Here is a 13,345-nt window from a genome sequence, read left to right as displayed (position 1 = left end):
AACTGGGGAAGCATGTTTAAAATTACACAGGGTGCCTCAACAATGTGTGCACATTTTAAGAAAAAAAACCCATATTAAAGACAGTTTTAATAAGTCAGAGACATAATGAGATGACATACAGATGGTGCCTACCTAATGCTTAGCACACAGAAAGGGTTCTGCAAAAGTTTACCCCTTTCCCGTTTGAAAAATGATGTTACTCACTCTGATGGTCTTCCCTTCTAGATGTAATATTCTATAATGCATACTGTCTTGAATCTGAACAGTGCTGGAATTCCTGGATTATGATGCTAAGCTCTCCAGCTTTTGGCCGCTATTTCTCACTATTTTTTATATACCCACTGTATATAATGACTGTTAAATTCAACTTGGTCAAACTGGCCTCTATATGTGGCAAACTTAGTACATAACAAATTGTAATTTAACTAGGAGTATGTTCTTGTAACAAATAGCTGTGTCTCAGCCAATCACAGGCTGCCAACTGATCAGACCATGTCCAGATAAGACAAATGCCTCAAAATACCATGGTTTAAATAAGGCAGATGCGGGAGCTGCAACCAATCAAGTTGCTCTGTATGTCACTCCCTTTCTGTCTGTAAATGCTGCTGCCTACCTTGCTGGGGGGAGCCCTCAGAAGCTCTCCTGGTTCTGAGTGATGTCTGAGTTGTGAATTGTTCTTTGCTCAAACACACTCTGTTAAACAGAATTTGCCTAAAGTTTTTCTTTTAATGTGGCTAGACTTGAGATAACTGAAGTTTCTTTGATCACAAACACTTTATTTGCTTTAAAACAACCAGCAATACCTGGAAGTGTCACCAAATGAAGGTGAAGAAGCTAGTTGTGAGGCACTGTCCCCAGGATGATGAACAAGACCCCTTCCTACAAGCTCTTGTGGTTTCTGTGAGGGTAGAGCCAGCAGAGGTGGAGATAGATTGCTCAGAGATAGTATATTTTAATTAAAAATGCAAGTTCTGGGGTTAGGCAGACCTGGGTTTTAGCACTCTGTCATTTACAAACCATGTCTTCAGGAAATTATGTCCTTTTTTCAGAGTCAGCTTCCACATTTGTAAAATAGGGACAACAGTGGTACCTTCGCCAGAGGTGCTTTTGAGGCTAAAATGAGATAATGCAGGTAAAGCCACTTATCTCAGTGCCTTTCATATGGAAGCCCTGGATTTATTTAAGTATCATTATTGTGATTGTGATTATTAATCCTGCAGATACTCTCCAAAGATACAGGCCATAGGCTTCACAGGTACCCTGAGGAAGTAGGTACCTCAGGTGAGCCTAAGGTGGTAAGTAGAAAGAAAGATAAGCAGACCCTTACAGCGTGGGCTTTTCCTCCTTGCTCTATGTTTTTCTTTTAGATTTTCTACATTTTCTTGAAGAAACCATGTAAATAATTTTGTAACTTGAAAATTTCGAACAAATGTTATATTAACGATCTCATAAATGCAAAAGTTTAGTTCAATTAAATGCTAGAGAATAGAACTGAACGCCTGCTTTGGAGAACCTTCTGGATTCTGATTTTGGAATCCTGGGAAGTGGAGCTGAGTAGGGAGAGGGCCGGGCTGTACTAATTCTCTAAGCTCTTGATCTCTGAGATCTTGAATCTAATCACTTATCATCCCTGGGTCCCAGTTGTCCCATTAGTTCACTAAGATGTCTCTCAGTTCATGAGCTCAACAATTCTACGTGCTAACAAACAAGTAACAGACTTACATCAGTTGCCAAAAGCTCTTCACTGTCGTCAATGCTGGCCACGGTGACCTCTCCTTGGCTCACGAAGGGGAAGTCGAAGGGGTTAGTGGAAATCAGAAGCAGGTCTGTGAAACACAAGATCCCTTTTGCATCTTATGCCCAACTTACCCTGGGTTTTATTGTTTGTTTGTTTTTCCACTGATTTGACGGATAAGAAAGAGATCCCAAGAACTTACCAATCAGTTCTGGCTTCTTGTTTGACATGATTTGGTAAAAAATATGGTAGCTTCTCTCACTGGATAACTGAAATGTCACTCTGGATTTTTCTAAGAGATCTAAGGTAACAAAAAATAATGTGAGATCTCAGGTTCCTGGGAGATGACTCTGTGGCTAAATCCCAAGGTATTTGTAGTGTCCAGACTCACAGGTTTCGATATCTGCCGAGGCCAGCTTTCCTGTGGCTCCAAAATGAATCCGAATGAACTTCCCCTGTGTAATAGCAGGTGGACAGATAGCACAGTTATTTGATTTATATGACTCTGTGGCTGGCCTATTATAGGGACTACCACAGGCGGCTGGGAAGTGTAGCGCCAGGGAGGAAGTGATGCCACAGCAGGAAGACTTCCCTCCTCCCTGTTTACCAGTATCTGGAGTCTCCAAGCTGGATCAGCCAAGACTCAGGCAGCTCTACTCAAGGCCCTGGTCCTGATCCTCCAGCACAGGGGATCCCTGCAGTCTCCCTCTCCAGCTTTCTTCTTGGGAGGACTTCATTATCAACTGCACCCTTGGTTTTTATCTTACTCTATTGTTTCTGAATTCTTACTCTATTATACCTGGATTCTCAAACTCCTCATAATACCTTTGAGTTGATAACCTGGTTGTATTGTTGGTCTGACATTTTGGGGGGGAGGTGAAATTATACAGAAAGTACAAAGGAAAAAGCTGTATTAAAATTATACTCAAGTCACATTTGACTTCTACGGTTATAAGAGATACAAGATTCCAGGTACAAGATAACAAATGTCATTGGTCTATATTGAGTGCCTAATTTTAATACATTTTCCTTTCTGAAAACGTGTATACGTCTTGGGGGCACTGTGTGTGTGTATACGTGTGTGTGTGAGTAAACTCCCTTCTTATGTCACCCGCTTACTTGGTTCCCTATCATACTGTGACCAAATCTGAGGACAAAAATGCCACCTTGCTTATTCACCCATCGAGTCTGAAATGTGATCTGTATTCAGTAATATTCTCAATATTTTCCAAAGGAAGCCTAGGAAAAGTTAGGGAAGGGTCAGTGGAGAGATGTGGGAATTGCAGGTGTTGGGTCTTCAGTATTTTTAGCTGCTTAATGGAAGTCACCTCTAGCCTGCAAAGGTTGAAGGAAGAACAGAATAGCTAAAATGATTGTGATATCTGAGTCACAAGAGGAGAAGTCTGGAAACTAAATAAGTGGGAGTGAGAGCAGGGAAAGCCTAAAGGCGTATCTTCCACTTTAAGCTGGCATCAGATTAGTGCAATACATGACCTGGTCAAGCCATTCGTAACACACCTCTGCCATGTAACATGCCCGGTCTCCCACGGAGAAGATGTAAGACAGATGTGCAGAGGGGAATGCAAAAGGTACAGAGGGTGTGTCCAAGGAATGAAGGTCAAGGCTCAGAGCTATAATCCTTGACAGAAGCATCTACTTTCTCATCAATAACCATTTTATCTTTGAAGGATGACAATGCAATGTGAGCTTGAGATTCTGTGACTACTGAGATGTGTGCAGTCTGATTTACTTTTGCAACTACAGGCAGAAATGAGAGCTTCACCTCTGAGTACTTGCTCCACTGAAACGCAGCAGAGAGCTGGATGTGTGTTTGCCAGTGTGGAGTAAATACCTCGTCAGCTGAGCCAGTGAACCTAACTGAAAGGTTGAAAACTGGAGCATAACCATCAGTATCTTCTGTATCAATCTATTGCCAGTTTTTGAGTTCTTCTCCTGCCTTCACCACTAAATTGGGAGACGTCAAACCTGTAACTTTACTCATACTAAGTTTTCTGTGGCTAAGTCAATAGATACTGTTCAATAGAGTTTTATATATTAAAATGTTTCCACCCAGAGAGATCAGTTTTAGCATAAAAGAGCAGCTCTCTAGTTATGGGATTTGAATCACTGGGAGTGACTTTAGGAAACTGTGAGGTGGTATCGACTAGTTAGGAAAGGATCGCTGGGAAGAAGCCAATACATTCTTCAAAGTGTATCAAAATATCCAGGTGGGTAGATTGATCTGAATCATTTAGGGGTAGAATAAGACCTGCATATTCCAGTTTACATGACAATTTTCCATATCTAGCATTTCAAGAGAGAGTGTGGTTTGGGGCATAGTGGAAAATTGGTCTAGATCTTACAAATCTTGAGGAGTTGTCATTCCTCACGGTTTTGGCATTTCCAAAAGCTTCCAGCAGTGGGTTGGCCTGGATGATCTGATCCTCCAGGGTTCCCTAAAAGTAGAAGAGGAAAAGAAAGGGCTTTGGATTGTTTACTAAAGTAGTCTCAGCTTGGCACCTGTGGCTCAAGTGGCTAAGGCGCCAGCCACATACACCTGAGTTGGCGGGTTCCAATCCAGCCCGGGCCCGCCAAACAACAATGATGCTGCAACCAAAAAATAGCCGGGTGTTGTGGCGGGCACCTGTGGTCCCAGCTACTTGGGAGGCAGAGGCAGGAGATTCACTTGAGCCCAGGAGTTGGAGGTTGCTGTGAGCTGTGATGCCACAGCTCTCTACCCAGGGTGATAGCTTGAGGTTATGTCTCAAAAAAAAAATTAATAAAATAAATAAAGTAGTCCCTTGGTGACCTAAAAGTGTGGGTGCTCTGGGCAGGGTCCAGGAAGAGTTGTTGATTAGCCTTACCTGGTGGCCAGTGCTGTCTGTACCCACAGCCCCAACCCCACCCACCAGAAGAGCCTTCAAGGTCCCACCCCAGATTTAGCAGTCAAGAGACTTCTGTTCAGGGCAGATTCCAGGCTAGAACATTACCTGTCACAACATTCAGATTGCCTTTCCAATAACATTTCATTATAAATCATGGACTATGTACCTCTGTTACCTCATGCCTTGTGACCTATCTAACATCATAGACATTTGTATTCAGGAGAAACAGAATGTGAGCAATGCAAGTGACCTAGAGATGATATGATAGTAACAGTTGTTCTCAGAAAAGGTTTTTAAGTAGCAAAAGATATTTTATGAGAATTAATATTCAGAGGTCCACTATGAAGGCAGGGTTTTCACCCTCACCTCCACCACTGCTTGTCCTTTTGGTCCAAAGCAATTTAGCAACTACTGTCAAACCCAGTGGTTCTCTAAATGTGGTCCCTGGATCAGCAGCCTGAAAACTGCCTGGGAACATGCTAGAAATGCAAAATATGAGGTCCATAATGATGGTCAGTCATTACAGTAAGATCATAGAGAAATTATTAACTCAGTTTTTCTGTAAGGACTGAAATCAGTCTCCCTGCCTTCTTTCTTTCTCTGCCTAGCAGACTTACTCACAGGCTCCCTGTGAATTTCCCCCTTTACAAACCTCTAAAAAGAACAGACAGAAAAGAAATGTAAATTCTTTCTTTTTACATTTTATCAGCTCCCTGCCTTTTAGAATTTGTTCCTATAACCTCAGGGTTTTTGAGTCCTCCCTGAAACAATAGGGTGAGAGCTGAGTGGCCTCAAACCTGCCCCAAATGATGTCTCAGGGTAGAATCAACTACACCTGTGGCTCAGCGAGTAGGGCAACGGCCACAGAGACCGAAGCTGCCAGGCCTGCTAAACAACAATGATAACTGCAACAATGACAAGTACATTGTGGCGGGCTCCTGGAGTCCTAGATACTTGGGAGGTTGAGGCAAGAGAATCACTTAAGCCCAAGAGTTTGAAGTTGCTGTGAGCTGTGAGCCAATACTCTACGAGGTGACAGACATAGGGAGACTCTGTCTCAAAAAAAAAAAAAAAAAAAAAACAGAATCAAAAACACCTGTGATATGTGTCTCCAAAAGCTGAGAGAGCTGCTTATCACCCCACTGGAGGAAAAGAAGATGGACCAGTTTTCACAACAGCCGGTGAATTTCTTCTCTTTGCCCCCCTTAAATGTAGCCACCACCTGGGCACTCTTCCTTTCTTTCTTCTGATTGCCACATGTCTCTGTCTTTTTTCTCTCTCTCTTTCCCTACTTGTTTCTCTTTCACTTTCTCTTTCTAAGAAAATAAAATAAACTTTATAGTTTTGTATCCTAATCTTAGTCTAGAAAAATTCTTTCCTTGTCCTGTGAGCACCTACTGAGCTTTCCACCTTAACAAGAACCCACCCTAGACTTACACAATCAGGAATTCTGGGCCTGGGGCCGGGCCCCACAGCCCCTTGAGAAGAGGTCATCTTGTTGATTCTGATGTGTGCTCTAGTTTGAGAACTACTGACAGTGGCCATTCCTTCTCCAAAAGAGCAGAGGTCAGGGTGGTGCGTGGTGCCCATAGCTCAGTGGGTGGGGCGCCAGCCACATACATCAAGGCTGGCAGGTTTGAACCTAGCCTGGGCCTGCTAAAACACAATGACAATTGCAACAAAAACAAATAGCGAGGTGTTGTGGTGGGCGCCTGTAGTCCCAGCTACTTAGGAGGCTGAGGGAAGAGAATCGCTTGAGCCCAAGAGTTTGAGGTTACTGTGAGCTGTGATGCCACAGCACTCTACCCAGGATGATAATTTGAGACTCAGTCTCAAGAAAAAAAAAAAAAAGAAAGAAAGAAAAGAAAAGAAAGAGCAGATATCAGGGTCACTCAGTTGTTGCTAATGGAGCTAGTTGTAAATCCCAAGTACACTCAGGTGGAACCATTTCTTGCTTTGTCCCATGTGATAATATCATGATATAACAAATATATACCAGCCTGAGCAAAAGTGAGACCCAGATCTCTACTAAAAATAGAAAGACAGAGGCATGAGGATCACTTGATCCTCTCAAGAGTTGGAGGTTGCTGTGAGCTATGATGCCACAGCACTCTACCTAGGGTGACAGCTTGAGACTCTGTCTCAAAAAACAAAAAACAAAAAAACCCCCAAAATAACAAAAAAAACCCCAAATATACACAGAGGGTGCTAAAAATGTATACACATTTTAAGAAAGGAAAAAACTGTATTAAAATTGTAATTCTTGGTAGGGCACAGTGGCTCACACCTGTACTATTAGCACTCTGGGAAGTCAAGCTGGTAGATTGCTTAAGCTCAGGACCTTGAGACCAGCTTGAGCAAAGAATGAGATCCAGGCTCCACCAAACATAGAAAAATGAGCTGGTCATTGTGGTAGGCACCTGTAGTCCCAGCCACTGAAGGCTGAGGCAGGATTGCCTGAACCCAGGAGTTTGAAGTTGCTGTGAGCTATGACACTACAGCATTCTACCAAGGGCAACAAAATGAGACTATCTCACACACACAAAAAATAAAAAATAAAAATGTGACACTCAAGTCACGTTTGACATCTGCAATTATAAGAGGTGCTCAATAGTGACTTGTATTCATCTTGCGTCTTGGCATATATTGAGTACTACAATTTTAATAAAGCTTTTCCCTTTTTAAAAATGGTTACCCATTTTTTGGCACCCTCTATCTTCTGATCTTCATCCAGTTTCCTGGCACACAGTTCATAAAACCCTTGTAATCCCTGAAGTAGTGTCTTTTTGTGAGCTGAGGAGATAACTTTATGGCTGGGGGCTCCTGGATAGCTTCAGGATAGGGGCAAGTTGCCATGGGAACCAACTACGTGATTAAAGGTTTGGGAATTTCAGTCCTACCCCTTGACCTTTGGGGAGGAAGAAGACTAACATCTGAGTCAATCCCCAGTGGCCAGTGATTTACTCTATCATGTCTACATAATGGAGCCTCCATAAAAACCCTACACAAAAGGGTCTGGAAAGCATCCAGGTTGGTGTGCACGTGGAGGTGCTGGGAGGGTGGTGTGTGCAGAGAGCGTGGGAGCTCTACACCCCTCCCCATGCCTCAGCCTCCGCATCTTTTCCATTTGACTCATCCTAAGTTGTGTCCTTTATCATAAACTGGCAAATATAAGTAAAGTGTTGCTTTGCCAGCCTGTAGAACTGTAAGGAGCCATTCTAGAAAATTATTGTGAGGACCCCAAATTAATAGTTGTTGTTTACAGGTTCAGGAGGTCTATACTTGTGGCCGGTATCTAGAATCCAGTAGTCTAATGGGACCAATTGCTTAGCTTGTGGGATGTGACTCTATCTCTAGGTAGTTAGTGTGAAAAGTGAATTGAATTACAGGACACCCAGTCTGTGCCCGCAAACCATTGGAGAATTGCCAGGGGTAGTCCCACATTTGTTGTCAGTCTTCTGGTGAGACTACAGAGAGGACAAACCGAAATTGTCCTATCTACCCATCTCTCTGAGCACGAAACTCGCACACACCTGGTGTTCAGTCAGTCTTTCAATCACCCTCGTTCCAGCAAGCCCTGGATGCAGGCAGCTGCTCACCTGCATTTTGCCTGGTTGTGTCTCCTTCTTCTTGTCCCCAGTGACTGCAATTGTTGCAAAGTACTGGATGACACGCTTGGTGTTCACAGTCTTCCCTGCTCCAGACTCACCACTGTCGGTTTAAAAATAAGGGGGTAAAGGAGAACGGAAGAGACTACTGGGTGTCCAAGTCATTGTGTTGCAAACATGGGTTACTCACGTGATAAGGATGGACTGGTTGTCTCGATCTAGAAATGCAGAGGGAAGCAAAACAAACCAATAACTACAAATAGAATGAAAAAACAGGGCAACACTGGGGATGGTTAGAAAACATGGACTTAGTTAATGGCTTTGCTATGAACCAGTGTCATGATTCTGGCATGTCTAATCTTCCTTGGGACGGTTTGCACAGATTTCTCAAAAGTAGGATGTACAACACGAGAAGGCTGGAAAGTGAGCAGTGATTCCCATGGTGCAAAAGTCATTCATGTTTGTAGATCTTTAACTTCCTGCTACCACTGTCTCATCTCCCTTTTTATTAATACAAAGGAAGCAAGTGTCAGGTTCACAGCTTGTGGGAGGCCACAGCTTCTAATTAGAATGTACAGGCACTGGCTGGTTGCCATTTCATTTTCCTTTTACCTTTGCCTTCTGCGTGTGCTAAGTGATGTGGTTTTCCACTTATAATAGTACGAGGATTGAACAGTGTCACCTGAAATTTTACCTCAGAATATGCCTTTATTTGAAAATGTGGTGTAAATAAGATGCAGGTGCAAATAGTCAAGTGGAGACAGACATGCACCCAGGGAAAATGTCATATGACAATAAAGGTAGAGATGAGGGCGATGCCTCTGCAGGCCAAGGAATGCCAAAGATTTCTGCTAGCGAGGAAACTGACAGGTGCCTTCTCAGAGCCCTCAGAGGGACTGAGCCCTTCCAACGTCTGGGTCTTAAGACTTCCAGCCTCTAGAACTGTGGGACAGTAAATTTCTATGTTTTGTTTTGTTTTGTTTTGTTTTGTTTTGTTTGAGTCAGAGTCTCACTTCATCACCCTTGGTAGAGTGCCCTGTGGTATTATAGCTCACAGCAACCTCAAACCCTTCAGCTCAAGCGATCCTCTTGCCTTAGACTACAGGTGCCTGTCTCTAGTTTTTTTAGAGATGGGGTCTCACTCTTGCTCAGTCTGGTCTTGAACTCCTGAGCTCAGGCAACCCACCCACCTTGGGGTGTGAGTCACAGCACCCAGTAGTTTGCTGTAGCTGTTGTAACAAAGTATCACAGACTGGGTGGCAGACTTGGTGGCTTAAATTTCTGTTTTATAAACCACCCAGTCTGTGATACTTTGTTACAGCAGCCATAGCAAACTATTAGAAATAGGTATGTTAATCTTCCCTTCATAATTAATACAACTTTGATACATTTAATGAAAAATATTAAAAGAAAGGCAAAGATTGTGGATGTAACACAGAAACTACAGAAGTGTGAGCACCATTGCATTAGATGATTTTTAAGCATCTGAAGATCTCAACTGCTTGCTTCTATTTATTGTGCCTGTGCCAAGACAGGTCAAGTGCAAGTTGACAGACAGACTTGATAATAGGCATAATGGCATGACGATGTTACCTTAATCTCTACTTCCAGTGTCATTCCGGAAATTTAGGGAGAGAAAGGGGAGTCAGAGTTTGGGAAAGAAGGCAGATGAAGGGACACTGCTTTACCCATTTCTCCAACTCTGCATTCGCTAAGTGGTATACAGTTGGTCTTCCAAGTTTGTCCATATTAAGGGATTTTTTTTGGAGGTAGGGGCAGGGCATCTTATTGGGCATGCCCCCAAATCAGCAGGAGCTAAGAGTGACTTCAACCATGACCATGCCATGGCCTTGCTGTGCACCATGACTGGCAGTAGAAGACATTATCACCCTGGTTTTCCATTTCTAAATCATCTGAGTCCCCACCATCAAAGGCTTGAATCATTAACTAAGAACAACTTCAAAACATGAATCAAAGAAATGACTCACCGGTCAGCATGAACTGATAGGCATTGTCAGAGATGGAGAAGATGTGGGGTGGGGCCTCCTGGCGCTTTTTGCCTCTGTAGGCCCCCACCACCTCAGGGTTGTACACCGGCAGCCACTTGTAGGGGTTGACAGTGACACAGAAGAGGCCTGAGTAGGTCTGGGGAAATCAGAAAATTCAACATGTGCATCTTACTTTTATTGAGGGAAATAAATGGAATAAAAAAATATGCTGAAGGGCACTCACATAGATCATCCAGGCTGCATAACGCTCTTTGAGGTTGTACAGCACAGCAGGTTCATGCAGGTGAGTCATCATGGCCATGTCCTCGATTTTGTCGAATTTGGGGGGGTTCATGGGGAACACCTGGTCACTGTTCAGAGTGAGTGTCTGGGTGTTGAGAGGAAAAGCAGGAGAAGAATGGGAAAGCTAGCTATCCACACCCCACTGTACTGAGTGGTTGGAGTGGCGAGATGGCATGGGGCAATTACTCTGTTACATTAGATAATGTTACAGACAATTTCCATGTCCAGAGATGATCCATAAATACAGTAGAACCTCTGTAGTTGACCACCTCTCTACACTGACCACCTCCTAAAGTTGACCTGATTTTCATAGTTTGGAAATGCACCCCATGTACATATCAGTGCAGTAGGCCTAGTTCCTTATCGTTGACCACCTCTGTATGTTGACCAGCTTGTTATCATCCCTTGTGTGGCCGACAAGTTACAACTTAACTTGTTTGTGATGAATCTGATTCTGGACAAACTCTGTAAGCAGTTCTGATCCGATGTCCCCAGTCACCCTGCCGTGTTGACGTCAGGACTGGGTGCAGATGTGCAGAGCTACAGAGCCTTTTTGCCCTCACGGTGGCCAGACGGGGCTTAGGGTCATTGAGGCCTTGCCTCTGTTTACCATGTTTTTCTGTGAGTACTGCAGTGAGCCCAAGGATGGGAGGTCGGAAAGAGGTGTTCCAAAGTGTTCCTTATTACACCCACTCGCGTGGGCCCCTCCAACTAGAATATCTTCACTGAAATTTTGTTTAGAAAACTTCACACCTCAGCTCAAGCACCGCCTCTTCCCTGCTGTTTCCTCTCTTCCCTGTTGCTTCAGGGCTCCTCTAATTCTTTGTACTTCTAATAGTTAAAACATTTGGATTTGTATCATGGTTCATGGCACAATAGCATTTTGAGACTATTATTTAATTTTTCTCTTCTTGGTGCTTTTCGAGCTTCTCTCTCCAACTCAAGCACACAGCTGGCTCCGTACTCCACTACTCAGGAGAGGTAGAAAATAAGACAGAAAAAGGAAGGAGCCTAAAAACACTTCTGATTTTGTTTCCTAAAAGCCTAAGTCCTTACGAGACCTTTGAGGGTTTTAGAGAAAGGTAAAATGAAAGGGCTTCGCTGGTATAGACCAAGTTTCTTGAGGAGGGGAGACCCCATTGTCCCACCACCCTAGACTAGACAGACAGACACCCAAGGTCGCAGAAGGGGAGCTGGAAAAGTCTCTGTATCCTGAACCTTTGGGGCTGAGGTTCTGAAGACCTGACACCATGCTGACCTAACCCCAAGAGTGACTGAAGAAAATATCTTCCAGCCCTGTGAAAAGGGGCCAAAATCAGAGGTTAAATTCAATAATAAAAATAAAAGCAAGATTTGTCTCATATGCCTGAGTTTGTGAACTGAGATACTTACCTGCCATATGCACCTACATTTCTACACTAGATGGTAAACTTAGGGAAAGCAGGTGTTGAGATTTCCCGTATTTGTGAAGCGGCCAATGCTGTGACCTCGTCCTAGTGGACGTCCAGTAAGGACTGAATAGCACACGGGCATTCTCCATGGCAGATGGGGCTCCTGAGCCTTCTCTGAAAGGATCACTGGGCAGCCCAGAGAGCTCTGTTTGGTCAGCGCGTCCTGAAGCAATCATACTTTACATAGTCCAACCTCTTCCACCCTCTCCTTTACATAGCCCAACCTCTTCACCCTCACTGGCCACTTTTCTCCAAAGCAAACACCACAAAACTTCCTGAAAGCCCAAATCTCTGGCAAAGGAAAGAGGAAAGATCCAGGGTGGAAGCAATAGTAGCTTTCACCTGCTACTTCACTGTGAAACAGACCAAGTTCAGCTCACACTTCAGGGTCCTGCAGACCAGGACGTAATGTACACGAGGAGGCGCGTATTATCAAAGACACTGGAATTAACACTTACCCGGTCATCGAGGGTCTTGACTGTGACTTTGTCATTTTCCCTGCTCTGGATCGTAGCTTTCACATACATTTCTTTATCGTCTACTGCAAAGCAGGCCTTCTTAGAATCAAATGGGCGATTTTGAGCCTCAATTCTCTCCTTCTCTGGTTTCCGGAGGTAAGGAGCTGCTTCTCCAAAAATGGCCATCTCTGCATCGGAGCTCATGACTGCAGGGGGCTGGGAAGACCAGAGGGGCCGCTGAGTCTTGCGCCTAGATGACAGCTGAAATCTGCAAGGCCCCTGCCTGTTATTTCCAATCAGATAGGGGCCAGATTCAAAAGACTCCTGGGAGGAATGTAGGTTCTGAGGGATCTTCAACCAGGTCTAAGAGGTTTATCGTGGGTAAGTGGTAATGAGCTGAAGGGGCAATTTTATTCTAAGAAAAAAGCAGGATGACTGATTTCATCTCTGAGTGTCAATTTTGGGAATATGTCTTAGTTCACATGTGTGCAAGTCTGAATCAGAGCCAACATGAGCACTTTGCAAATTGCTCATCATGTTTGAGCCCTGTGACCTCAGTGTCATCCTAAAATCTTTTTTTTTTTGAGAGAGAGAGTCTCACTTTGTTGCCCTGGGTAGAGCGCCACGTCATCATAGCTCACAGCAACCTCAAACTCTTGGGCTCAAGTGATTCTCTTGTCTCAGCCTCCTGAGTAACTATAGGCACCTGCCACTTTGCCCAGCTATTTTTCAGACACGGGGTCTCATACTTGCTCAGGCCAGTCTTGAACTTGTGAGCTCAGGCAATCCACCTGCCTTGGCCTCCCAGAATGCTAGGATTACAGGCGTGAGTCACTATCTGATAATAGTTATTGAAATGCTGGTAATTCCTAATAGAAATTTCCGATCTCCTATACCAAGCAAATGACTTGCACATA

At 43.9% G+C, this 13,345-nt stretch overlaps 1 protein-coding gene across 1 annotated transcript in view; it reads right to left on the bottom strand.

The window, feature by feature from the left end:
* Positions 1-12,632, bottom strand: part of MYH13 (myosin heavy chain 13) — a 55,919-nt gene extending 43,287 nt beyond the window's left edge. The window contains exons 1-9 of the mRNA XM_012805938.1: positions 12,429-12,632; positions 10,461-10,604; positions 10,217-10,373; positions 8,419-8,446; positions 8,220-8,331; positions 4,099-4,191; positions 2,127-2,190; positions 1,938-2,036; positions 1,723-1,826 (exon numbers count right to left, since the gene is read on the bottom strand). Of these exons, the coding sequence (XP_012661392.1) occupies positions 1,723-1,826; positions 1,938-2,036; positions 2,127-2,190; positions 4,099-4,191; positions 8,220-8,331; positions 8,419-8,446; positions 10,217-10,373; positions 10,461-10,604; positions 12,429-12,632 (1,005 nt within the window). The remainder of the gene's footprint in view (positions 1-1,722; positions 1,827-1,937; positions 2,037-2,126; positions 2,191-4,098; positions 4,192-8,219; positions 8,332-8,418; positions 8,447-10,216; positions 10,374-10,460; positions 10,605-12,428) is intronic.
* Positions 12,633-13,345: the final 713 nt, after the last annotated feature.

The sequence above is a fragment of the Otolemur garnettii genome, unplaced genomic scaffold (genome assembly GCF_000181295.1).
Source record: "Otolemur garnettii isolate 467f Iridium unplaced genomic scaffold, OtoGar3 scaffold00046, whole genome shotgun sequence".
Lineage (NCBI taxonomy): Eukaryota > Metazoa > Chordata > Mammalia > Primates > Galagidae > Otolemur > Otolemur garnettii.
The sequence above is the reverse complement of the archived record's forward strand: the minus strand, read 5'-3'. Positions and strand labels throughout refer to the sequence as shown.